This window comes from Platalea leucorodia (assembly GCF_965183815.1).
Source record: "Platalea leucorodia genome assembly, chromosome: 9".
Classification (NCBI taxonomy): Eukaryota; Metazoa; Chordata; class Aves; order Pelecaniformes; family Threskiornithidae; genus Platalea; species Platalea leucorodia.
In genome coordinates, this window is record NC_138831.1 from 37,757,125 (window position 1) to 37,784,416 (window position 27,292).

Consider the following 27,292-nt stretch of genomic DNA (forward strand, 5'->3'; position numbering starts at 1 on the left):
ACAAGCAAAGTTGCGTTTTAAGTCCGCTCCGAGTATCTGCTGATCAAATAAAGACTTAAGGGCGGTAACGATTATTCTGTTAAATATATGGTACTTGACTGCACAAGCAGTAATTGATTAGCGCACCGAAATGATCTCTCTCCGGCGCTCCCCGCTCCGCCGGCGGGGCGGGAGGCTCCGCGGGGGGAACCGTGCCGGGGTCCGCGCCGAGGGGAGCCCACGGCCGGCCACCCCCGACGGCCGGCAGCCGGGGCGGGGTGCCGGCCTCGCCCGCCCAGCCCCGGGCCCCTGCGAGCCCAGCGGGGGTCCCGGGGCACCCCGCGGCCGAGCCGGGCCCGGGCGCCGTCGAGGAACGGCGGCACCGCCGCTCCTGCGCTCCTGCGCGGTCCTCCGCACCGGCGGGTTTTGCGCACCAGGGCCGCTTCCCCGTGGGGATCCCCGCAAAGAGTAACGGGAACAAACATTGTAAAAAGAAAAGATGCGAGTAGGGCTGCGGGGAGGTGAGTGCGAATCTGCGGCCGCTCCTTTCTAAGGTGAGAAATTGAACCCCGGCAGAGGCCGGCGTGTCACAGGACTCCGAATTGTTTGGGGTTGGCTTTGTGCTCCTTTCTCAAGAAAAATTTGATGCTGTAATTTCCTGCGAACTGGAAGGAGTAACTTATGTTCACTATGGTGTTTGCTTTGGTAACTAATCGCTAAACGCGTGGAGATGAAATATTTTTAATTAAACTGTAAATAGTGTATAGATATTGATAATGAAGAAACTGACGACGTTTCGATTAGATCCGTGACATCACCTCGCGTTGGCCTGGGAAACAATCACAGCCGTTCACCTCGGCCTCGAAATGCTCCCGATAATTTTGTTTTATTTTATCTTAAACATTTCCTGAGATCATTAATTAGGTTTCGGGTTTATTTTTTCTTCTTTCGCAGATACATCTTTCCTTATCTATCCCTCGCTATAAGAAATGGAGACGCTGTTAACGTTAACATTACAAAAATTCGGAGAGATGTGGAAGCGTTTAGGGACGGGGGAGTCAGTGGAGAGGCAGGAACTGTGCGGGATCTGTACGTGGTTTTTACCGCAAAATAAAATACGGAGGAGTTTCGTGCACGCAGGGAAAATGAACGGAGGTGAGTAACGGGTGTCTTTCGGAGACGCCGTTCAATGGCGCTGAATTCTTACAAATATGCACGTGTGTGTTAACTGCAGGAAATAAATAAACCCGCTGTGGAAATTCTGAATTTACGGGGGAAAAAGCTCATGATACTCGCTTCCAGGGCGGTACGCGCAACACGCTTAGTAGGGAGTTGTCATGATTTTAAAAGTTTCCTGCGAGCCTGCCCGTGTCTGGGGCTGTATGTAGCTCGCCGACCGCACGCACGCACGCAGCCACACGCAGAGGCTGTGCACACGCAGCCACACACACGCCCGCGCCCACGGCCGGTCCCGCACGGCAGCCGGGCTCCCGGGGCAGGGCCCCCGTGAGCGCCCCACGGAGCCGGCGGCACGGCGCGGTGCCTGGGCGAGAGGCGGGCAGCGGGGAGGCGGCGGCTGCCGCCCGCTCCGCTCCGGGGTCGCCGCGGGCGGCTGCGGGGCGGCGGGCAGGGGCGCCTGGGCCCCGCAGGCCTTACGGTGGGGGCGGCCAGGGCAGCGCGCTGCCCCTCGCACCGAGGGAAACCTTCGCAGGCCTCGGCCACGAAGCTGGGGCGAGAGCTCCGAGAGAAATAACCCCGGAGGGGATTTCAGCCGCTGCCGGGGGGGACGCCTGCCCTGGGACCGGCCCCCATCCCCACTGCCGCGGTCTGAGCCAGCCCCGCGGGGCCGGTGGCCCGCTGGCAGCGGGCTCCTGGCTCTCGGCGGGGAAGGGGCCTCGGGGCTTTAGGCCGGGCGAAGGGAGAGTGACGGCCTCCCGTTGCAGACCTCCGCACGGATCGCGCCGGGGAGCGGCAGGACGGGGCGGTGTGGCCCCGCTTTGCACCCCGCCGGCGGGGACTCGGCCGGGGCAGGTGCTCCGGCCCCGGCCCCCTCTCCGCGGAGAAGACGGGGCGCTCCCGCGGGGGGAAGCGGCGGCGGCCGGGGCGCCAGGCGGGGCGGCCTTTGTGCGCTGCCGGCCCGCTGCCTCCCGGCTGCGGCCCCGCGGCTCTCCCGCGGCGCGCCTCGGCCCGCCCCGTCCCTCCCGCCGCTCGGCGCCGCGCACACGCTGCACTCTGCCCGGCGTGGTTCGTTATTGTTAATGGGCGAACAATAGGCACATCTGCCCTTTCTTCCAGCATAAAGGCACCTTAGCTAACGAGGGGGGCTGGCGGGTGGGCTCGCTTTTTCTTTCTCCTCCTCCTCCTTTTCTTTCTTTTGGGGGAAAAAATAAAAGAAAACCAGCGGCATGTCCGGCTGCTGGGCGCCTCGGGACATATGCTCGCCTTGCACCGCCGGGCACGGCCCCCGGGCCACTCGGGGTCCCCGGCGGGGCGGCAGGGGGGGTCCCCATCGCGTTGCCCGCTCGGACCCAGCGGGACCGCGGCACGGGGAGGGGGAGGACGCAAGAGCTTGGCGGGGCGGGGTAGAGGCGAGGCGGACGGGGTACCCCGGCGGGCCCCGGGACGCAGCGCCGTGGGGCCGCTGGCGCCCGTCCCCGGGCCGGGTAACGGGAAGTTCCCCGTTAGGGCGGCGCAGAGAGGAGACCCCCGGGTCGGCGGGCGTGCGGGGGCCGGCGGCTGCGGGACACCGCGGGTGGACGCGGCGAGGGTGCGGGGGTACACATCGGGCAGGGCCCACGGGCGCCCCGGGGCAGGGCGGTCTCACCCCCGGAAGCTCCCGGTGAAGTGAGGGCGAGGAGGCTCCGCGCTCACGGAAAACGCGGAGTCACCGAAGGGGCGGGGCGGGCGGCCCCGACACCCGGGAGCCAGCCGCCCGCCCGGCGGAGGCGGGGTGCGGAGGGGGCCGGCCCTTTGTGCCCGGCGGGGAGGGAGGGGAGGGGGCGCTAGGACCCGGGGGGCGGCGGCGCGGAGCAGCACTGCTCCGCCGGCTCTGGGCGCCGCCGCGCGGAGCTCGCCTCCTTAATAGGGGCGGTGACGTCACGGGGCGGGGCGGCGCGGGCGGGGGCGGGGGCGGCGCGGGGGCGGCGGGCGCATGCGCCGTGCCGGCGGCGGCGCCGCTGCAGCAGCGGAGCGGTGTCCAAACGGCGGAGCGCAGAGAGAGCCATGGCTAGAGATGGCGAGGGACGCGGCCAGACACCCGCCGCGGCTGCGGAGCCTGGCCTGAGGGAGCGGGGGCCCTAGGACCGACCCCACGGCGTCGTCCGGCAACGGGGGAAAAAAAAAAAAAAACAATAAATAAATCACCAAAAAAAGGGAAAAAAAAAAAAGGGGAAAAGCCACCAGCCCGGCAGCAGCAGCACCGCCGCCAGCCCACAGCGCCCGCCCGCCGCCGCCGGCCCGCGGGAGGAACCGGCCCGCGGCCGCCGCGAAGAGCTCCGGGACGCCCCGCCGCCCACCAGATAGATGTGCGGTCCGGCCGCCCGCACGGCCGACGATGAACGCGCAGCTGGCGATGGAGAACATCGGCGATCTGCACGGGGTGAGCCATGAGCCGGTGCCCGCCGCCGCCGACCTGATGAGCGGCAGCCCCCACCACCGGAGCGCGGTGGCCCACCGCGGCAGCCACCTGCCGGCCCACCCGCGCTCCATGGGCATGGCCTCCATCCTCGACGGCGGCGACTACCACCACCACCACCGGCCGCCCGACCACGCGCTGACCGGCCCCCTGCACCCCACCATGACCATGGCCTGCGAGACACCCCCCGGCATGAGCATGAGCAGCACCTACACCACCTTAACCCCCCTGCAGCCTCTACCTCCCATCTCGACGGTCTCGGACAAGTTCCCCCACCACCACCACCACCATCACCACCACCACCACCCCCACCAGCGGATACCAGGCAACGTGAGCGGCAGCTTCACGCTCATGCGGGACGAGAGGGGTCTGGCGTCCATGAACAATCTCTACACCCCCTACCATAAGGATGTTACCGGCATGGGACAAAGCCTCTCTCCGTTGTCTGGATCGGGCCTGGGGAGCATCCACAACTCCCAGCAAGGGCTGCCCCACTATGCTCACCCCAGCGCCACCATGCCCGCCGAGAAAATGCTCACCCCAAACGGATTTGAAGCCCACCACCCTGCCATGTTAGCCAGGCATGGCGACCAACACCTCACCCCCACCTCCGCTGGCATGGTGCCTATCAACGGGATCCCACACCACCCCCATGCCCACTTGAACGCCCAGAGCCACGGGCAGATCCTGGGCTCTGCCAGGGAGCAAAACCCTTCTGTAACTGGTTCGCAGGTCAACAGTGGAAGTAATTCAGGGCAAATGGAAGAAATCAATACCAAAGAAGTAGCTCAGAGGATCACCACCGAGCTCAAGCGGTACAGCATCCCCCAGGCTATCTTCGCCCAGAGGGTGCTGTGCCGCTCTCAAGGGACCCTCTCGGACCTGCTGAGGAACCCCAAGCCCTGGAGCAAGCTCAAATCCGGCCGGGAGACCTTCCGCAGGATGTGGAAGTGGCTCCAGGAGCCGGAGTTCCAGCGGATGTCTGCTCTGCGGCTGGCAGGTGAGCCCGCTGCGGGGCGGTCGGGGCACGGCGGCGGCGGGGCTGGGGCCCGGGGCCTGGGCAGGCCGCCCCGCTCCCTGCCTGCCCCTGAAGAGCAGCCCCGGTGTCCCCCCGCCCTCCGCCGCCCCGTTTCTCTCCTCTCCCCGCTCCGCGCACCGGCACCGTCCGGCTCCTCCGCGCCGCGCTCCCGCCTGCCAGACAAAGCCGGGCCGGGGCTCGGGCTGCGCACTGCGGAGCCCCGGCTCTCCCCGTTAGCCCGGGCAGGGCGAGGCGGAAAGGTTTCAGTTGGCGGTTTGTCTGAACCACCGGGCCGTACCGGGCGGTGCCGGTCCCGGCCGGGCGGTGCACAGCCGGGACCGGCACCGCCCGGTACGGCCCACGGACGGGGTGCGGGGGGATCCCCGGTAATGCACGGCCGAGAGGAATCGGTGCGTCTGCTTTGTGCCGGTGGCGGCGGCGGCCCCGGGCTCCGGTCGCAGCGCCCGGCGGGGCTCGGGGCCGGCGTTAGCCCCGCGTCCCGCCCGGGTTGGGTCAGGAGTGCTGGGACAGGGGTTTTCCCCCAAACGGTACGAGCCCGGCGTGTGAGCGCCGGCTGAGGAATGCTGTCGGCTAAAATCGTTAGATTTTTTTTTTTTTTTTTTAACTGGTTGTAATTATCATTAGGCCGTGGAGTTTGAATTTCGCCTGGATGTCTCTGCATGAGACACGCGGTCCCTGTCGTGTCTCCGCGCTGCTCCGGAGCCTCAAACCCCCTCAGCCTTTGCTGCTGGGTGCGCTGCGGAGCGCGGCTCCCGTATTGTCTGCTCCGAGATCGCCGTCCCGTTCCGTCCCTGCTCTCCCTCCGCGCCTCCCCGAACCTGCCAGCCTGCCCTCCCAGTGCAGAGCCCCGGTTTAATATGCCGTGAGTGAGGGTTTGTTAATTAAGTGATAGGTCTCCATTAATTTGTCCCTGGAGAACGCGAGACAGTCAATCCGAGTTGGAGCCGGGGTCACTGATCCGTTTCACAGACAAAAATAAGGGAAGGGCCAAATCTTTCTCCTTTCAAATGCACAAATGCTCCTGCGCTCTCGACTACAACGACGGTGGGAATTGGGAACGGCTTCCCGACCGTGCGGGGACCCGGCTGGGCCACCGCCGTGCTCCTCGCCCGGTGTCAGCCGACGTCCTCGTTTCTGAAGCCTAAAGCAGCGGTGGGAAGGGCCCGCAGCAGGCTCCCCCCCGGCTGCAGCGGGCCCTGCGGTGCGCGCCGGCGGGAGGACGTTGCTCTCTTTGGCTTCCACTCCTGCGGAGTCAGTTTCAAAGGTCTGAGCTCTCAGAAAATGCCCTTTCCTCCTTCCCTTCCTCAACAACCGCCCCACCAGGAGAAAACCCTCGTCTTGCTGGTGCTACCCAGGAGAGGAGGATGGAGTCTGTGTTCCCAATATCCCCGTAACGATTGCTAAGGCGAACTTTCTTCGATTTGGAGCGTATATTTACGACAATTCGGTCGACCTGAATCTCCGCTCGTTGGCATAGATCGATACTGGAAACAACCCTTCGCTTCGGAGTCTGCTGGCATCCCCCGGCTGGCGCTGCCGGCCGGGAGGCGCTGCCAGCCCCGGCTGCGGGCCCGGGCGGGCGGGAGGCGGCAGCTCCCCGCGGCGCGGCCGCTTTCTGCCGGGGGACGGCCGCGCTCTGCCCAGCTGCCGGGGCCGGAGAGACCCATTGTTCGCTTCTGCCCCCAAACCGCCCCTTCCTCCAGCCACCCCAGCGCTGCCCTCGCATAAACGGATCCCGGTAATCCCGTTAGAGAGACAAAGCCTCATTATTCCGCCTTCCCTTTCCGATGAAACCCGAAAGCTGGCACCTTGCAGAAACGGCCTCCCCGGGGCGAAGCTGGGCTCGCAGCCCGGGGAGAAGCGGGGGGGTCGGGGAGGGCTGCCCGAGCGTCCCCGCGTCCCCCGCAGCCGGTGCGGGCAGCGCAGGGCTCCGGCGGGGCCCCGGGGCTCTCCCGGCGCTGCCGGGGGCTTCGCCCGCCGCGGCCCCTCCCGGGCGCCGGCAGCCCCGCAGCACGTGGTCATTTGCATAGCGCCGCGTCCCAGCCAATGGGGGCGGCCCCTGGACCCCCGCCCCGCCCCGCGCAGGCAGCGCGCCCCTCCGCGCTGCCCCTCCGCGCTGCCGCTCCGCGCTGCGGACGATCCGCTGTGGATGCACCAGCCATCGATTTTGTTTTGTGCAGGTCTTAAATGTGTGATGATCTTACTAAGTGGTAAAAATCTGCCCCGATTGGTATTGATGTATGAACATCAATTCAAAATACCATAAATTACTCCAGCCGACGCAAATTAAATTTCGCGTCCGAATTATAACTCACTCCCGGGCGTTTAGAGAATTATCAGGTAGATAAATACCCAGAGCGGAGCCCTCGCCGCCTTCCTTTCCGCCCTTTCTGATTTCCTGCAGGCAGCGGCCGGGAGGCAGTCAGGGGGATGGAGCCTGCTTATTTTAGGCCTCACGGTCTTGCCCAGCACTTTATCTTGCGTATTTGCCCCTTCCAGCCATCCCTGGGGGATTCCTACCTCCCAGATTACAGAAGCTCCGACAAATAGAGGAAAAATTGGTAGTTACATGGAAGCAGGATTGAGGTCTTGACACTTCCTGGGCTGTCTCTTGAAATGTAAGCAGAACTGCTAATTGCAAAGCTGACCTCTTCCAGCCTCCATCTTATTCATCCCATCTTCCTTCTCCTCTGTTCTCTTTTCCTTTGTCTGTCCCCCTCTCGCCCCCCCTCTATCACTGAATATTTATCTATTTAGCCATTTCTCTGTTAGTTATTCTCCCCCCTCTCCCCCCGCCTTCACAGACATTTGGAAGGGCAGTGAAGGGATACCGAAAAAATAAATACAATTCAAAGAAAATGTACAGCCCTTTTGCAGCCTGCTGGGATTTAAGGGTGAATTAATTTCAGGTTGTTTTCGTATGGGGGGAGGGAATAGGAGGGGATAAAGAAGGCAAAAACCGACTCGTCTTGCTCAGGAAAAAAATAATCTGCTTCGAGCCATTTGTTGTTGGAAACGCATCGGCCCGAAGGCCGGCTGCCGGCCCCGCTGAGGCTGCCGGCCCCGCACAGGCCGCCCCCCGGGCGGGCGGGGAGCGCCCCGGGGAGAAACGCGGCCGAGAAACGTTTCGAGCACGGGCGAGGGGGCTACAAGGGACCCCTCAGGCCCCTTTGGATCTACTGCAGGAGGGGTCCGCTTTGCCGAGGTGCACCCTCTGGGCGAGCTCGTCCCGACGGGGCCCCTCCGCGGCGGCTTCCCGGCCGCGTCCCCCGAGCCCGGCCCGGGGCGGCGGAGGCCGGGCGAGGGGACCGGAGCCACGGGGGAACCGCGCTCGCCCGCGGGGCTCGGGCGCAGGGGGTGGCCCGAGCCTCCAGCGCTGCTCGATATTCGCCTGCGACCGGACTGTCATTTTTCAGGGTTGCATCTCTTTTTCTCCCCTCCCCTCTTTCTTTCTCCCTCCCGAAGTGAATCCCGGCTGAGCTGAAGCCTTGGGAAGCCGGCGAGAGATTCTCGCCAAATTAACTGTAAAGAAATCGATACAGTAATCAGAGCGTTTTCCACATTAAATATGAAATCTAATGGACGCCGTTTGCACCTCTCGCCCCGCCGGCCGCCCCGGCGTGCCCAGGGAAGGTCGGTGCCGCCCCGGCCCCAGCAGCGCCCGGGCCCCGGGGGCCTCATTGGGGCTGTTTAATATTTACCCGGAGGCGACTTCGCATAAACGCATTTGCATCAGGGAGGCGGAGGGCATCGACCGGGGGGTTCGCCGCCGGCACCCCCAGCGCGGCGCGGGCCCGGGGGAAGGGCTCGGCCCCTCCGCGCCCTGCGGGCCGCCCGGAGGCGGCGGGGACGGGCACGGGCCTGGCTCCGCGCACCGCGGGCGCCGACAGCGGCCGCTCCGCAGCTGCCGGCGCGGTGCTGGGGCCGAGGCAGGGACCCCCGGCCCGGTGGGACCGGAGGGCGGGAGAGCGGCCCCCAGCCCGCCCCTGGCGCGATCGTGCCCCGCCGCAGCGCCCGGTGCGCAGCCGGGCGGGCGCTGGGAGCCGCGCTTGTTTGCCGGCCGTGTCCTTGCGGCGGGATTGATTTACAGCCGCTCGCACACAGCCGCGTTTGCCCTTCGTTAATGTTTGCCCAGCGGGAGGCGGAGGAGCGGGGCCGGGCGGCGGCCAGCCGCGTTCCTCCGCACCGGGCCGGGCCCGCCCCGCGACGCCCCCGCCCCCGGTAGCAGGGCCCGGCCCGCGGTTGTTTGTTCGTTGGTATGTTTGTTTTAATTACCCGCCGCGTGGCGGGGAGGCGCCGGGGGCCGTGCCCCGCTCCCGCCCTCGCTGCCGCTGGGGTGAAACAGCCTCAAAACGGGGCCGCTCCCCACGGCGGGCATCGCCGGGGCCGCCCCGGGGGGCCGCACGGCCGGGCTGCGGGCGCGATGCCGGCCTGGCCCGCCCCGTCCGGCCAGGGCCACCGAGCCGCCCGCAGCCCTCGCACCTCGGTTCCCGGGGGCTCTGCGCCATCTACTGACCGCCGGCGGGCGGGAGCCGGCCCGGGCACCCCGCCTGCACCGGGCAGCGGCGGCGGCGGCTCCCCCGGGCTGGGAGGCGGCGGCTGCGGCCCGGCGGGGAGCCGTGCACCGCTGCCCGGTGTCTGCGTCCGCCGGCGCCCCGATCCCCCGGGGCCGGCGCGGCCCCGCCCGGCTTCAGCACCGCGGACAGCGACCGCCGGCCCGGCCCGGCCCCGCTCCGCTCCCGGGCGAGCCCCGCGGCGGGGCGGGGGGCGAGGCCGGGGGAGGCCGGGGCGAGGCCGGGGGGGGGGCCGAGGAGAGGCCGGGGGAAGCCGGGGGGGCCGGGGGGAGGCCGGAGGAGGCCGGCCCTCCCGGTTCGGGGACGGGGCCGCCCGCAGCGCGGCCGCAGGGTTTTGCCGAGCCGCCCCGCGGCTGCCGGCGCCGGTGGGGAGCGGCGCAAGGGCGGCCGCAGGCAGGGCCGCGCTGCTGCGGGCGGGCCGGGCTCTGCCCCCGCCCCGCCGCCGAGCGCTCGGGCCGCCCGCGGGGGCGCCGGTGCCGCCTCGGCTCCCGGCCGAGGGGAGCGGGTCTGGGGACGGCGCCTTCCCACCCGCGCCGTAACTGTGCTCCCCCCGGCACTGCAACGGTGCGCGGCCCCGCCGCGGGCCCCGCCGGGCGGAGGGGTCGGGATGCCCAGGAGCAGAGCAGAGAGGTGCGTGGCGCCAGGGCTGTGCCCGCCGCGGGTGGGGACCCGGGCGCTGCCGGGGCTGCAGCTGGGTGCTGGCGTGTGCGACCTGCCCGTCACACGGCCGGCAAGGAGCGCGATGGCGAGACTGAGACAAAATGACCTGGAAATGCGCAGGCCAGGAACGCATCGGTGCCCGTGTTCGCATGTACCGGCACTGAACCAAAGCTCATCCTTTGCCTCAGGCAGCCTTTACCTGGCCTCTGTGCAGCAGAAGGATCCCCATAACCTCCACACAAGGGACAAGTTCGTTTTGAGGGAGACCTAAGGTGGCTCTTAAGCGCAGGAGCTTTTGCTGAAGTGCTGGTGGCTTTAACCTGAAGACTACAGGCATCGAGGGGAGTTTTTCCTGAGGACAGAGTGAGGAGCCAGCATGGCATCGTGTCGGGTACTTCCATGATCTAATCGATAAATGTTGATTCGCATTTCAAATATCAATCTATCTGGATGAATCATTGCGGGTTACTGACAGAGAAGCCACCGATGCTTACCGACTTTCTTCGGAAATGCAGCTTACTTGAGCCATTTCGCTTAAGAGGAAGTCAGTTTTATGATGCTGAAAGAGTAATTTATAGGGACAATTTATTAGCTCAACGGTAGTTTTGATTTTTTCCCATTTTAGGGCGGTAGGAGGTCTCAGTGGGGACATTTTATGTACAGCCCAAACGCAACTGAAACGCGACGGATTGCTGCTTCGCGGGTGGGCAAGCAGCATCGTGAGCCGCTGCGCCGTGCAACGCGGGCGTCGGGGTGTGCGAGCGCTTTCTGGCCGACCCGAATGCGGGAATGCTGCTGGTCAACGAGCCGCGAGTGCCAAATCCGATGGCGCGGGGGCTCCTCCTTAGCGACTCCGGTGCAGAAGCTGCTGCCGTGAACCCCCGCTAAGGTTACGGGTGTATGTAAGGTACGGCAGTGCTGTGGCCGCCCCCCTGCACCCTAGAGCTGCCGGTGAGAAGCTCCGGACGGGCGGTGCAATCAGCGCAGGCAGCTTGCCCGCAGCTCCGCAGCCCTCCCCCGCAGAGGCAGGCTGCCGCGCTGCTGCCGTAGTGCCCCCCAAAACGTAGGAGCTTCTTTATGTCATCACTGCTGCATTTCTCGTTCATTTGAGACGTATCTCGCTGTTTGAATATATTGCCGGAATTGACTGAGGGCTTAAAAATCGGAGCAGGGGAAGCGCGAACGGGCAGGCGGGTCCTTAGGAAAGGAGCCCGAGAAGCTGGCCGGGTTTTTAAGCAAATCTGACGCTCCTTCCCGTCCGAGTGAAGGTTTTGCGATGGATTGCGTCACTTCCACCGCTCAGAAACTCCATTTTCGGCGGCTGCAGCAGAGCCCGGGGCCGGGGCAGCAGAAGGGGGCGGAGTAACCCGGCCTGACGCCGAGCCCGGCACCCGGGCGCCCGGGACGCCCCCGCGGCAGGACGCAGGCCCCCGCGCCGGCGGCGGCGGGCGGCTGCGAGGCTGCCGCTGCCCAGGGCCGGCGGCTCGGGTGCGGTTCCGCAGCGGTGTGCGCCCTGCAAACCCCCGCGGGAGCGAGCGCGGCGGGGCGGGGCGGGGCGGGGCGGCCGGGGCTCCCCGGGGCTCCCCGGGGCGGGGCGGGGCGGCCGGGGCTCCCCGGGGCGGGGCGGGGCGGGGCGGAGCCGCCGCTCGTTGGCGGTGCGAAGCGGCGCGGAGCGGGCTGAGGAGCGGCGCGGAGCGGAGCGAGGGGCGGTGCGGAGCGGAGCGGAGCGGGCAGGTGCGGAGCGGCCGGGCTGCCCGGCTGGGCGGTGCGGGGTGCGGAGTGCGGGGTGCGGAGCGGAGCGGGCGGCTTTTCCTGGCGGCGCGGCGCGGCGCGGCGCGGAGCGGGCGGTGGTCCCCGGTTGGACGATGCGGAGCGGTGCGGTACGGAGCGGTGCCGGGCGGCGCGGGCGCGGAGCGGCGCGGGCGCGGAGCGGTGCGCGCCCCCCCGCGGGGCAGCGGCGAGGAGCGGGCGCCACCCAGGGGCCGGGGGCTGCCTGCGCCGCGGCGGCGGGGGGGCGCCGGGAAGGGCTAACGCGGTTAAAATATTGATGTAGTCGCAAAAATCGTTCATTAAGGCAATTTAATCTTTGCTATTAAATGTCCTTTCAATTCATTTGGGGTAATTAAGATGCAGTTAAAGTGATTAAATTCTAATTACTTATGCTAGACAAAGAAATATTTGTCACAGTAATATGGTTAACTAAAGACCCGGCTAAAGAAATTTAACGTTTACGTTAAATGATATCGCAGGAAAATCGGGTGCTTTCCCCCGATTGATCCACTTAGCGACAGATTCTGCAATGGTGATGTCAGCTCACTCAAGTGGTTACACTGTAAGTTTGTGTAAACCCCAGAATCCCAGACTGTTGAGTCAGCGCTCCTTAGTCGGATTCACTTTATTATTCCAGGGGCAGCAAATTAAGGTCACTCATTTTAATACAGTGCACAGGAGTGAGATGTGCACTGTTCAGTCTCGGCTGGGATCTGTACCTTGGCAGGCTGATGTCATTCTGCGAGCTTCCCGTGTAGGAACATATTTTTATCTCTTTTCATGTTATGAAACAACAAAAGAGGAGTATTGCCTGGGCCTGATGGCAGAGAAATAAGACACAGATCAAATGACCTCAAAGTAGATGGATACACCTGTACTCTAAATAAGCATAAATACACATCACTAGAAAGACGAGTGCAAAATGCTGAATGATGCCAGGAGTAATAAGAAATAATTTAGTGTGAATTCAGACATTTCAGAATAGCCCATACTCTCTTCAGTTGAAAGGGGAAAGTTTTGGGGAGCAGCCAATGAACTGTGTCACCCACGCAGGCTTTCATCACTGACCTGTGCAGGGCCTTATCCTACGGTGGGTTGAAGCTTTTGGGAACACCTTTTGCAGCATCGATGCTGTCCGCTACCTGCTAGAGCGGGAGCACATGGCCACGAGCTGCCCTGACGAGCAGAGGCTCTGTCTCATGCAGCACCTTTCCGGAGGGATCCCGTCTCCCAGGTGCCTTCGAAGGCCCCAGGGCAGTGATGAGCGGGATGGGGCAGTGCAGGGGACCACCACATGGTGATGTATCAGAGTGAATGGCACACAGCGGCTGTGCTTATTCATCCAGCCCAAAGAGATTTGCTTGCTTTTAGTTCATGTGGTGAAGTCTGCCCTTAGGTAGCATGTGTCTTATGGCCCCTTATCTTGTTCTCATGTTCTCCCAAATATGAAGTCTTTGATAATTAGGAAAGATCTGTCATCCGTCTGTCTCTCTGCATGCTCCAGAGGAGTTATTCACATGATAAGGATGGAGCTTATCACACTTTATTATGCATTATCATCCCCATGAATTTACCATAAACTTTCGGCTACTTGCTTCCACTGAGGTGTTGTAGCCAGCATGATTAGAACTATCTCTGATGGCCAAAGTCCTTAAGCAGTTGCAACCTCCTATGGAAATCCTGCTGCCTTTTCCACCCAAAGGTAGAGCCTCCTTCAGAAGAATGTCCCGCAGGATATTCTCTAGCTTGTACCAGTGAAGAGTTTTCGCTCTCTAAGAATGTTATTGGATATTTTGTGATGTTTCAAAACTGGAAGCAGGTGCTTTAGAAAGAGATTCCCAGGGTCTCAGCGGGCGCAGTTCAGGCCGTAGCTGAGGCAGGTCCCAGCCTTTATAGACCCAACACAATAGAGATTAGAAAATACATGTAAGGAGAGAATTCTAAAAGGGCTTTTTATGTCTCTAAGACATGTCCTATACACATGAGGCTGAGATAGCTAAAAGACTAGGCTTTGCAAAAGAAGGGAGAAAGGATGATCATCACAAAACTTTTGAGAACACTGTCTCTAGTCAATCTAAAAAATGTCTCCCTGTCTTTCCTACGGTACGTGCAGAAATGCAGGGCTTGCTGTTGTCAGCACTTCTTTGAGCTGGGCTGCATCATTTTTTGGGGATTTCCCACTCACGGGGAGGGTAACTGCTCTGAATCCACAGCAATGAACCTGTTGGCTTGTAAACTCCCCATTGCTTTCTGGCAATCTCGCACTGGAGTCTTTGAGAGAAGCATAAAGCAGTTGTTTTTTTCTCCTACCTGTCTGAAGCAAATATGATGCTCATCAATTGTAAGGATGAGACAGTCCTGGAAACTAAACCGGTTCAGTGAGGGTGGTGGTGAAAACCCCAGAGCTCAGTGCCGAGTTTACCTTCTGATGTGAAGCAACCACAAAGTGTCTCCTCAGGCAAGACAGAGACGAGCCCACAGTCATGAGAGATCCCCAGTCCTCTCTGTTCCCCAAAGTGAACATTTCAGCTACAAAATGGGTTCCTACAGACTCCTCCTGTCCGTCGCGTCTGGCTCAACCTTCCAGCCACAGCGCTAATTGGTGTCAAATAATGTGTCAAATGTGATGGAAATTAGCGTGGTGTGAACCTGCTCATGGGGAGCTGAACCAAGACCACCGCCTCATCTTGTACAAGGCACTCAATGGCCGTCAAGTAATAATGGCTTGTGGTCAGCAGTGACCCAGGCCAGAGCTGGAAACGTGACCTGTCACCTCGGGGTGAAAGGCCCTGTATCCCATTGCCAGTGGCCAGCACACAGTCTCCTCTCTGTGTCAACCAGGCTCTGAATTTAGCATGACTGGAGACGTTATCCTGTGTGTGTCTCCCCGTTGCTGGTCTGGACCTGCTTTGGGTACAAACAGAGGAAAAAAGGGCTCCCCATAAGCAGAGACCCACTGTGTGCCTTGGCCTCCTCCTGCACGGGGTGGGAAGACTCACGCCAAGGCCCTGGTGGGACTGCACACTTCCCATGCAAGAGGAGCTGTAATGCTGTGCTGTTGCAGTGCACTCAGGCAGATGCGCTCCCGTTCTGCTGTCCTGTGTCCCTCCTCCCTTTCCAGCTACTTCGTATGGTCAAAAACCCAGTCGTGGCCATTGCTTGTGCCTGTCCCGGAGCTAGTGGGAGCTGCTACTGGCAGCTGGTGAGCGGCGTGGCCCTTCGGAGCGCGTGGCCGCTGCCCCAGCCTGTCGGTGTGCATGTAAGGGCACGGCTCTCTTGGTGCCAGGTTTGAAACCCTCTAAACCCACCCTCTTCTTCCTCAGCATCTGCCACTTTTCCATCCTGCATCTAAGAGCGTGCGCTCGGTGATGACAACGTGGTGGGCCAGCAGGCGAGCAATGCCTCTTGCAGGGAGAGTGCTCCTCTGCCTTCACAACTAGCCCCAGGGGCTGGCATAGGTTTCGCTCAAGTAGGATTTTCCGTTGTCATTCCCCCTGCTCTGGTGCCAATTTTCCAGAAAAGAAGCCAGGAGAACTTGTGGTGCTATTTTATTATGTACCCAAAACAAGAGAGCAGAAAGCAGGTTTCCTGAGAGTATTACCAGTTTCATTCTTTGCTTCAGGTTTTTAGAAGGGAAAATTAGTGTTTGCCACATATAGCTAGGCACACATGTACGTACCAAGTGCTCCTGAAAATTGATTTATGGTAATCAGGGTTTTTTTCTTAGATTTTTAAAAAGAAATCCACCCTCTAGGGATGAAAGACTAGATCAAATGTCAGGGTTAACACCTGAGCTTACTGTAATCTTGATTTTTAGACTGACAGAACAGTGTAGTTCACATCACAGGTGGGCAAAATATCCTCTTCGCTGTCTCCACCTAAAGATGCAATTAGTGTGTTTTCACAGGGGACACTATCCTGCTCGCACCTCCGGCAGAGCAGGACTGATCCCAGCGTGCTGCGCAGAGCTGGGCCAGCCGGGCGCTGCAGAAGAGCAGTGATAGACAGCGGAGCTGCAACGGTGGGACCCCGGTTCTGTACCATGCACGGCCAAGCAGGCCTCAATGAGATGTACAGACCTTACAAGGTCTGGCAAGTTAACTCGGCCAAATCCCTCAGGCGACTTAGAAGGAACAAAGGGAGACAAAAATAGATTGATGGACTGTATCAGGAGAATTGCAAGTGTCAAAAATATCTGTTGCTCAGGGCAGAGGAAGATGGAAGTGACTGGAAGAGGCCAGAGTTCAGCAGTGGATTTATAAGGCTCCTTCTGGCACTGATAATATTACATTGTCATATCTGCACATGTGTTGCCAGAGTCAAAGTGACTCTTGCTTTATCCTCTGCTTTGCTTTTTTCTCAGCTAGACTTTCTTAAGGCTTTTTCAAAAGGCATCGCAAGGAGCATCGCTCAGGCGGGGCAGCCCAGAGACAAAGAGCACATCTGGCTGCACGGGGGAGCGAGGGCTGCGCGCGAGGGCAGCGCGCGAGCAGCTGTGCCGTGGGAGAGGTGCACGCCTCTGGGGAGCACAGCACCCCACGAAGCACCTGAATTCGGTTTCTGTCCTGTGGGAGCGCATCCGCTCGCAGTGCTCGCGGGCAGGTGCACATGAAGGGCATCAGTGGAAATTATTTTTATTATCTTCTGCTATGTAGAATAAAATCCAGATGAAGGTGTGTCATAAACAGTTTTGAAAACAGACTCTGGTGTTTTTCCAAAAGAGGGTTTCAGTCGGTGTCTCTGGAGCCTCTGACTTCAGTGGCGAGCCTTGCCGGCGTTAGAGGAGGACCTGGCCCCGGCAGGCGTAGCTGCTTTGTCTGAGCGTGACCTGGGCTGAGCGCAGGCTGCTGTCACGGGGCTGGATGGCTCCAATTTGTCAGCCCTCGCAGTACGAGCTGGCCGGGCTCTCTGCCTGCTCTGGATAGACTCTCACGTTGGAGCAGATTTTATCCCGTGGCGTACATTTGTTCTCTGGCAAGCTGGAAGCTACAATTTATTATTAAAATTGATTGGCTCCAGTGCAGGGAAAACGATCGTAAGGAAACCCTATTACGGTTTTTCATTATCACCATTATTTATTTTTAAGTGCTATTAATATTCCTGAGTCTGGACAAGGCAGAAGATGAAAGGTGGTATCCACCCTTCCTGCTCACAACCCAAGGCCTGGCAGCACTGTCTGCAAGGGCTCTTTGAACAATTAAGCATATTGGAAAGTTTTTGCCCTCAGTCTGCCTCTGATGAAGACAAACGCCAGCAGAGCTGAAAAGGAAACAACTTTTGCATTGCCTGAAAATGATCCAGATTTTGAAGGTATTCCCGCTCTCTCCCAGGTGGAAAAAGGCTCTGCAAGCAGTGCAGGGCAGGGCCAGGGGGCTGCTCATTGGGCACCGGGGGTACAGGAGGATCCACGGTCAAAGCTCGGCTGGGCTGGGCTGGGCTGCCAGGGGCTACGGATGCCTTCGTTTCACCTGCCGGGGCTCTGCCACGTTCAACGAGGATTCAACCTGTTGCGTGTGGGTCTTCATGTCTCAGATAAGGTCCCAAATTGCAACCGAGTCAGTATCTCACTCTCGCTGAACCAATGCATCATTAGTCCTTAATTCAAAGTAGAACTCCAACTTGGATGTGAGGACAAGAACTGTCTTATTTCACAGGCTGAACTAGAGCATATTTCCACCTGTTCCCGCCGGGTGTGGACCAAGCCTTAGGAAACCAACAATCCTGCATGATAGTTTGTTAAAAAATAGTCCCTGGCGGTCTGCAGGAGGAAGGGATGGCTCCCAGCTTCGCCAGGGAGCACCATGAGAACCTCAACGCTCGCTTTCTGATGGGCTTCACTGAAATGGAGTTTTATTTGCAAAATACTAAAATTGGCTTATTTGTATCATAGACTGGATAGGATTTATTTTTTCTCCCCATCGATGAGCACTTTTTTCTTACCTCTGTGATGTTACTAGCAGTAATTACGAGGTCTCTGATACAACTGAAGTTGAGGAACAAGGCATGTTGTAACTCTGGAGACATTTTCTAAGGAAATAATTATTCATCAATATTACATTTCACGAGATGAGCACAGGATCAGGAAGACAACATGTTAAACAAGTTAGTTTCACAATGGACAGTTGGGTTTTTGTTATCCTCTATGATTTCAGAGAACTTATGTACTAGTTTGTGATTGAAACCCCAGAGGTTGACACCGCTAATTGAACTAGCTTTGTCTCTACTGCTGTGACTGTCATTTCTGATGTGACGATTCCCGCTGAAGCATCGTACAGTGCTTACTCAGATCACGCTATTTGTGTAGTTAGGATTTTGTGACAAATGATGATCTGGATAGAGGATCTAGGTGAAAGCTGGAATTCGTGTGGTCTTTAAAAAAGGAAGGTGTAAAGCAGCGCGAGCAGAAATGAAGTGTTGGGCACGGCAAACGTTATCTGAGTTTGGTTTGTCTCCTTTTGTGCATGAGCCCGTTAGCAGGGACAGAGTCGGAGCTGGAGGCTAAGGTTGTTACAGAGCCGAGCTTCTGCGGCTGCTTTCACAGGAGCTTCTGACGGTGAAATGGTTAGACGTGTATAACGTCTATATATTGAGATTCTGTTGATATCTTTTTCGCTCCTCATTCCTAATATTTGTCATTAAATAACAGATTATTCTTGCAAAAGTATTTTTAGCCCTTGAGTTATCAATGTTAGCTTTCAATGGGGTGCAGGATTATTGCAACAGGAACTGATCCCCGCAGTGAATTCAGCAGCTTGACTCCAGTGGGGGCTCGCTTGCATGAGGAAACCTGTTTTTCAGCCCAGAAGCTCCACAGTGTTTTAGAGGTCAGGATGTAACTTCAAAGCACTCTTCAAAGGTTTTCAGATAAAAATAACTGTAGAAGATATGAGTTTGGCATCCCAGTCCATTTGATCGATGTGTCATTGCTTATGAAAGAATGTGTAGCTGGAATATATATTGTTAGGGAGCTCTTCAAAAGCTTCTCCTCAGAGGGGGCTGAGACGCCGGCGTGCTGCTCCCTGCCTGCCTGGGCCAGCAGAAGGTGCCTTTGCATCTCCTGAATCTTGCTGTCTGATCTGTGCAGTTGCTATTTCCCTAAGTACAAAAGGTGGATGACTATTTTTATACCTCCCTCAAGCAAACCTAACCCTTGTGCCAAGGCTGGCTCTTCGTAGCAATAAAAGATGTAGGAAGGACCTTTGTAAAGTAATTTGCTGTTTTCATTCCAATAACTGTGGAATAGGTGGAGACACCGCACAAAATTCTTCATATAATCAGCACTGATCTCCACAGAAATCAGGACTAGACAGGCACAGAGACAGAACACCCATATTACCTTCAGAAATACATCTCTAAATCAGCATTAAAGGACATTGTGAGAGAAAAAAGGGGAAACAGACAACTTCAGACTCTTTTGAAAGTGAGACAGAGCAATCTGTCCTCCCAAGGAAACCTTTTATCCTAGCGAAATGCTAACAAAGATGAGCTGGCAGACAGTCAAAGGCGGGGGGGGGGTGATCCAGGAGTTGTTCTCCAAGCCCCCTTGGATCCTGCCTGGCAGGTGATCTGCAAGGCACATTTCAAATTGCAAGTGCCCTTTAATAATTTAGAGCAAAATAATGTTCTGAAAGGGAAAGAAGGGACAATAGATGAAATAAGGTGAAATTCTTTAAGGAAGATTTACTAAACTGTTGTTCTGCATGTCAAAACGTGGTTTATTTTGTTCAGAATGCATAATCATCTGTACTGTAAGACTATAGTAGCATCCTGGTTTCTCCCAGTTCCTTAATTCTCAGCCAAAAAAAAAGCCACAGAAATGAATTGACAACAAATAATGAAGGTAAAAAAGGTGGGCAAGGTTGACTCTAGAGCTCAGTGAATTTCCACCTTACCTTGTAGGCATATTACATAGTTAAATTCTCAGCACTAATGGGCATGATCGAAGTGTAAACTCTCAATAATAGCATTTGCTGAGTTTTAACAGACAATTATAAAGGTATTTTCTAATTTCTGTTCCTTATATTTTTATAGTCTATAATAAGTTAAAAACTTAAATTGATGTGTCACACATCCTCTCCAAATTTGGAAGCTAAAATGAATGGTCCTTTTTCCTTAGTTTGTCCTGTTCTGCGTTCCCGCGGACTCCTTTGCCAGCCGTCTGTAACCATCCTCCCCTTTCTTGCAGCATGCAAGAGGAAAGAACAAGAGCACGGGAAAGACAGAGGGAATACACCCAAAAAGCCTCGGTTGGTCTTCACGGATGTCCAACGTCGAACTCTACATGCAATATTCAAGGAAAATAAGCGTCCGTCCAAAGAATTACAAATCACCATTTCCCAGCAGCTCGGGTTGGAGCTGAGCACCGTCAGCAACTTTTTCATGAATGCACGGAGGAGGAGTCTGGATAAGTGGCAAGACGAGGGCAGCTCCAATTCAGGCAACTCATCTTCTTCATCAAGCACTTGTACCAAAGCATGAAGGAATAACCACGAACTAAACCTCGGTGGAAAAGCTTTAAAAATAAATAAATAAATAAATAAAGACAGACCAGGACCTCAAGATAGCAGGTTTATACTTAGAACTATTTGAAAAAAATGTTATTTATAAGTCCAAAGAAACCAAAGACTTATTTCACCTGCATTATGACTTTGTTCTAAGACACACACTTTAGTAGGACGACGACTTGCAAAAAATAGAGAGGAAGAAGAAAGCAAAATGAAGGGAATGAAACGGAATGCAAGGAGAAGAGAAACAGACCACTGGTCTTACACCTTCGCCCATGATCATCTTCACCGTACTTGGCTGTTTAGTGGTTTGGAGCATAGTGATTTCTTGTCATTGAACGGACATCTCTTCAGATATGGCTCTTTATTTCCACAGCAATTGCCATGAAGGTGTATTGTGTATCCGTACCGCGTACACGCCGGTGGTTAGGGACTTAGTCAGGGCTGGTCTTCAGAGAGGGTTGTGCCATGGCACTGCTGACAAAGCGTGGAGTCGTCTGAATTCATTTGAACGGTAGTGTGATTTTTGCTGTTTCATGGTTTGAACTTAACCGGTGCAACGCCTGGAAACAAGTTCAAACTAGGCAAAGAAATTTTGAATGGTACCTAAACCAGTGCATTCTCTTTGTTTGTTAAGGAATGTTCAGATTTAAAAAAGGAAAACTATTCCATCCATTAAAAAAAATCGACTAGCTACCAAAGAACACATTTAATAATTATATTGCAGGTATTTTATTGCAATGATTTTAATATTCCAAAGCTATTTTTACACAAAATACTATGTAGAGTTATAGGTATAAACTAATCTAACTGTATAACACATAAAACTTGTAATCAAGACTGTTATTTGCAATTAGTAGAACCACATTATTGTTTCTTTCCATGATTGGCAAGAAAGAATGTCATCCGAGGAGATCGCAGCCCCTGTCGGAGCACAGGTACTAATAATGGGATGCTTCTTCTGTTGAAGTCAGTCAGCCTTTTTGTCACTGACTTCAAGGGGAGCAAAAAAAGGGGCTGTTCCAGCCATGTGTAAGATAGTGTGGTAGCTATCATGCGTGCATCCCCTTTTTATGCTCTCCCAGGTTGCTATTGCTGGAAGCCCGTTGAACAGCGCTCTTTGCAAACCGTGCACTGTATATAAATACAGCTCAGCTCTGCCATCTAGCCTGCAAACAGGAGACCTGAGGCATTTTGTATGCAAAAATGAGAAGAATTGTGAAATGTAAAACCACAGGGCTCAGCATCTGATCAATACTCATTGACATTAGTGAGCTTTTTTTTACCTATTGACTTTACTAGGCAAAGGAATAGCAATAGCTTTGAAGGCTCGTGGTCTTTTCCTATTGAAAACAGTGGTACAACATCAGTTAATGTTGGTGGGAAGAGCTCCAAGAGGAGCTCTGGTAGTGCTTTTGGAAGGCTGAGCCATGGTGCCTCTGAAGTCAATAGCAAAATTCCCATGACACCGAGGTACAACCTGATGTTTCGTGGCGTCGCATCTGTGTGTAGCAGGCTGAGCTTTTGTCCTGTGCATTCTTTCTTGCTCATCTATTAATCAGGATAATGCATGAAATAGTTTAAAGTTTGTAGCTGAAAAGCTTTAAATGCTCTGTTGCTAACAGACCCGTAGAAGAGAAATCATCCCATTCCTACTCAGATAAAATTAAAAAGAAAAGCGTGTAACATCTGCGTGTTAAATTTTAGCATAAGGGGAAAATAGACTTTAAAAACCATACATGTGCCTGTTAGATTTCTAACCGGTGTTTCAAATTACTGTAGTAATTCTACTAGTTATATTAAATTCCAAAGTAACCAAATATGCAGGTATAGGCCCAATGCAAGGATTAGAAATAGATAATATTACTTATACCCTTAAAAAAAAAAAAAGAGAGAAAGGAAAATTCAAGGTAAACTAGAATCCAACCACCATCAACAACAGCAGGTACTGGTTTTTGGGATGAAGCCCACTCAAAATACTAGCAACGCCAAAGTTAAGCAACTTTGTAGCACCAGTTATTTCCCAAGAGGACAGGGTCTAGTCAAGGTTCAGGGTATACAGTTAATTTCCAGCAAGTGTTCAGAATAGAGCTGAAATATCTCTTTATTAAAATAAAGTGAAATAAACCCAAGATTTTTGGCACCGAATATTTCTCCACATTTTCCTACGTTAAACCCACTTTAAGACTGACAAAGCAATTGTCTATGAAAATGTAATCTAGTCCATGAGTTTTTCAAGTCTCTAGCTTACCTTAAATTTTAGCGAGCTTTCTTTTAAAGTGTTCCATCCCCATGGAGACGTAATGAACATGGAAACATTAATAAGCTCACGTATAAAGTATCTTATGAATGCAGTCTCATTAGTGTAAGGTTAATAAAGGACAGTGATAACTAACGTTTTAGTTTTTTTCCAGCAAAACACTGCTTTGTAATGTACCTATAGTTTAGAAAAGAAAGCCTTATTTATTTAAAACTTGAGAATTTAAAAATGCAGGGAAATTCAAAGTACATTGCCGCATTTTTTAGTATTTCCATTGTATTGTCTTTAGAGACTACTTGCTGAAACCAAAGAGAACTTTCATACCAGCATTAAATTTGCACCCAATATGCAATTTCAGGATCTCTGATACACACACACACACAAGCCCCTGAATAGGTCTGTGTATATATACACTCACACACACTTTTATGGGGGTGTATGTATGTATACATGCGCACACATACATCCACACACACTAAAACTGATGCACAAGTTATAGATTTTAAGCGTTTTGGTTTTTTTACATGTCTGTTTAAGTATATATAAACCTTTTGTTTTTTTATAAGCCATTAGGAACAAAACCACTCTTCCCATAAGCAATATGCGCCTCATACTCTGAATAGGCAAAGAACACACTTTTCTTTAATTCCTTTCAAAACATGAAGCAAATAACTATGGAACTGCTCATTCTACCTGTAAAGCTGTTTTACCTCTGAGCAGACTGCCCGGCTGCACCGACTGAAGCATGGACAGGTTACCTGGTGCTCCCTGGCTCGGATCCTTGCCATTCCTTAGCAGGGCATCCTTAAAGGGGAGCTTTTTTCTAATGCTGCACTTACCATCAGACAGGAAAGCCTGTCTCTGTCCTGTTAGCGTTAGTCTTTCGGTTCACTTCATTCCTGACAAAACGGAAATTAGTTTCAAATTCAACAAAAGGACCTAAAAATCTGCCAGGAAGGGTTAGGAGAGGGAGCAGAACCTGAAGCGATTTGGGAGCATCGGGAGATGGGGCTTCAGCCAAAGGTGACTCCACGGGCGAGAGGGCATTAGGAACGCGCATTCTGCTCATAGGCTGCATCCAAACCTGACCGCAGTGACCCACGAGGGGAGGCTGGCCAAGAGGTGAACTGTCCGCATCCATCCCCATTGTAAATGGCATTATTAGCTTTCCAGGAAAAAAAAAAAATTAAAAAAAAAAAAAAATTCAGACCAACCCGTACCGCTATGTTAGCCCCCACATTGCTTTCCAGGGGCCTCAGCCTCCTCTCCTTACTCAGGTAAAGCAAACCCAACAAGAGCGAGCGAGCCAGCAACAGGCTTTCACTTGAGAATTTGCTCCTGCTCCAGCCAATGCCAGAAGCAAATTCCCAAGCGGCCGAAGTGGCCGGGGGTGCCCCGGCGTCCCGGCACGGGACCAGCCCCACGGCTGCCCGCGAGCACCGCTCTTCTCCTGAGAGGGATTTCAGGACAAGGCCGCGGTGGGAGCGGGCGCTGCCCAGGGAGGCTGCCGCTGCCTGGAGGGCTCGGAAACACCGCTGAGCTTATACCAAAGAGTCTTAGGACACCTCTCCTCACCTGAGTTGTAAACAAGACATTTTTACCCCGAAAAACGGTCCTTCTTTCTACTACTCTTCCTCCTATCCTCCTTCTCTTCCTCCTCCTTTGTACATAAGGATGAAAACTATGCATTTAGCAAACAAAGAGAAAGCACTTACCCTTTTCTATCTCGCTGCGTTTGGGTGCATTCAAAGGCCCAGGGGCTAATTTTGAGACTTTGCTTAGCCTCCTGGTTTATTATTGTGGTGTGGTTAGCTTTACAATACATTTGGTAACTATTTGCTAAAGACAAAGAAGCAAAAGATAAGGGATAGCTACTTCCACGTGTTAAAAAAAAAGAAAAAAAAAGAAAAAAAAAGTGTGTAAAGATCTACTATTTATAGTGTGAACCAAAGACGCTACCTCACTCGATTTCCATTGGTGATTTTAATCACATTGATGATACCAAAGAATACCAAAGATTTTTCATGCACGGCCTCGGTCTGGAAAGGGAACTCATCCTCCTTCTTGCCCCCGTCCCCCGACCCCCTTCCTCACCTTCACTCAGTGTGTAACCTTGTCTTCATTCTTAATGGTAATGCTAATAACCTTACGAATACTTCTCTTGCTACAACTGCTACTACTGACGATGATAAGGATAATGATAATAATAAAGCTCTAGGCAAACATGTTGCAAACTTCGTAAACTCATAGGACGAGTGCCTTGCTTGAACCAAAGTGTTAAACCGCTGTTGACCTCTTTATCTCTCACCTTATACTCTTTGAATACCTCAGCCTGTTAGAAAGGCCACTAATGAAAAAAGGAATAATTCTTCACCGTGGTGCTTTTTGCCGTGCAACCATGCAATGAAACTTTCTTTGATACCAAAGGAAAATGTTTTTTTCCACTTTCTTGCTGACAAACCAAAGGTTCCCTCTTCTTCCCCCCCAAGCAGCTTGAGTCCCTCAGCCCAGACAGGCCGTGCATCGCTTTTACCAATTCCTCCAAATACCTCATAGTAATAAATCTTTAGGGTTATGTTGTATAGAGAGTCTATGTGATAAGGCAGAACTTACTAGTTTGATAATTGTTAAGGTTACTTAAAAGAAGCTTTATAATTCTTATTTATTTTGTAGGGGTTGTTTTGTTTGTATATTCCTTTTATATCGTTTGGTTTGGGTTTCTTCTTTTTTCCTTTTTTTTTGTAGGAACTTCTCTGTTATACTCAAGGAAGATCTTATTCCTGGGAATGTTTCAAAGTGGGTAAAGATCGCTGTTTGCAATGAATGGAAGAAAGGGAAACATGGCTTTGATTTCTTTTGTTTCAACTAGGATGCTTTGTGTTTGCTAGTCGATGTTCTTTTCACAGGGTAAAAAAAAAATATTCTCTGCTGTGATAAATGGTTCCTATTTTTTCTCTATAATGTGCTGTGATTTTTAATTTAATTACATTTTGTATACGCTTATTTAATCACTGCTTTAATTTATGACTGTGTAGTTTAAAAAAAAAATTGTATATAGTAGATTCAAAAATGGCCAAAGCTTTATGTTACAATCTTTTCATTCTTGATGCCGAGATGAACTGAAGGAGAGTGCTTCTCTTGACTGCAGGGTGTATCTTCAGCCTTGTCTTGGCATGCACTTCCACCCGTGTTACAAACACTGCCAGGTTATCCCCCCGGGCCTCCCTTCCCCCAACTTGTACATGCCAAAATGAGTGTTTCAAGGTAGTACTTTTGTCACTTAGAAAGCAGAAAGGCATTATTAGTGTGTTTTTCCTTTAATTTATTTGTCTTTTTCTAGAAAGGTTGCTTTGTGGGTGAGACCCGCACATCCAAAGAATTTAAAAGTCGTTTAATGTTTAAAAGCACTGGCATTTGTGAGAGACTTTGCTGAGTTTTTGTTTTCCTTCGCCATTCGCACGGGTAGCGCAAGTAGCGGGCGTAAGCCTTGGGAGAAAAGCTAACTTGAATTTGGAAACCTTGCTCACGGAAAGGCCTTCGCCAGCCCCGCCATGTACCCGCGGGGGTTCTCCTCCCGGGGACACGCAGGGGACGGCCGAGGGGCGGCGGGCGACAGGCCAGCGCGGGCCAGCGCGGCTCGGAGAGCGCTCGAGGGCTTGGGCCACCCGTGGGCCACCGCCGTGTCACCCGCTCTCCAGCCAGGGCCCGCAGGCAGGGATGGGTCAGGGTCCGCGGGGCGCAGCCCGGTCCCCCGAGAGCTGCAGCCACATCCAGGCTCAGGAACTGCGGCAGAAGCGCGGTGCCCCGGCTGCGGGAGAGCGGGGAGGGACCTGTGCAGCAGCCCTCCGAGGGGACCGGGTGCTGCGCCTGCCCCCGGCCCCCACAGCTCGAGGGAGGAAAAAGCAGTTTTGAGTTGAAAAGCAAAAAAAAGAGTAATGACAATGGTAATTTTGCAAAGCTGATGATGGCATCATGGCACAGAAAATAGGATGCCACTCACCTGTATTTTATTTTGCATAAAGAATAGATTCTGTTTCAACTAAATGTTGTGTACTGACATGGTTTGTGATGGCTGTAAATATTTCCTTTCCCCGCACAGTAGCTGAGCTCCAGGTGTACCTTGTTTTCCTTTGGGGGGATAGCGGAGGGGTTGAGGGAGGGAAGGACAAGGGCAGGGTTTGAGCTTTTGGTCAGAAGTTACACTTTCTAGGTACATTTTTTTATACTTCAAGTATTGAAACGGGGCAATAAAGACGCTCTGAAATGCAGGATCATTAAATGGTCTGTTGGTAAGCATTGGCTAAATGTCTGCTTTTAATACATAAAGTAATGCCGTGCAATGAGTTATGCTTCACATGGAGGGGGGAGACAAAGTATTAGTCTACGAATCCAGCACGAACCATCGAACACTGGACAGAACTGTACTTAGGAAGACACGGTTTCTTTTCCTGTTTCGGTAGTTTGATTTTTCACAGTCTGTTCTGCATTTATTGCATCCTCACTGTGGAACTGCGTTAGTTTTGCAGTCTGAACCGAACAACAGTATTAAATGAAAATAAACTTTAAAGCGTTGTCTTTTACTTGCTTCGGTAGTTGTCTTCATAACCCCCTGCCCACAGCCCAGTCCCAGCTGAGCGGGAGCCTGGGCCAGCCGGGCCCCGGCCCCCGCCCCGGCCCCCCGGCCCCGCTCCGCGCCCCGCGCCCTGCGCCCCGCGCTGCCCCCTCCGCCTTCACCTTAGGTCCGTCTGCCGCCGCGCAAAGAGGCGCCCGAGACAATCACAGGCCCCAGATCCGTAGAGGTAGGAAATCTTCCAAGAGCGAGAGGGAGTTCTTCCAGAGCAATGAAACAAAACCAAAAAAAAAAAAAAGAAA

The 27,292-nt window shown here is 54.7% G+C and overlaps 1 protein-coding gene across 1 annotated transcript; it reads left to right on the plus strand.

Annotated features, from left to right (window-relative positions):
• Positions 1 to 3,532: 3,532 nt before the first annotated feature.
• On the plus strand, positions 3,533 to 20,134 carry ONECUT1 (one cut homeobox 1; the record flags this gene model as incomplete). The annotated part of the gene is made up of 2 exons (XM_082321043.1): positions 3,533 to 4,613; positions 19,842 to 20,134. The coding sequence occupies 2 exons, from the start codon at positions 3,533 to 3,535 to the stop codon at positions 20,132 to 20,134; spliced, it is 1,374 nt and encodes a 457-aa protein (XP_082177169.1).
• Positions 20,135 to 27,292: the final 7,158 nt, after the last annotated feature.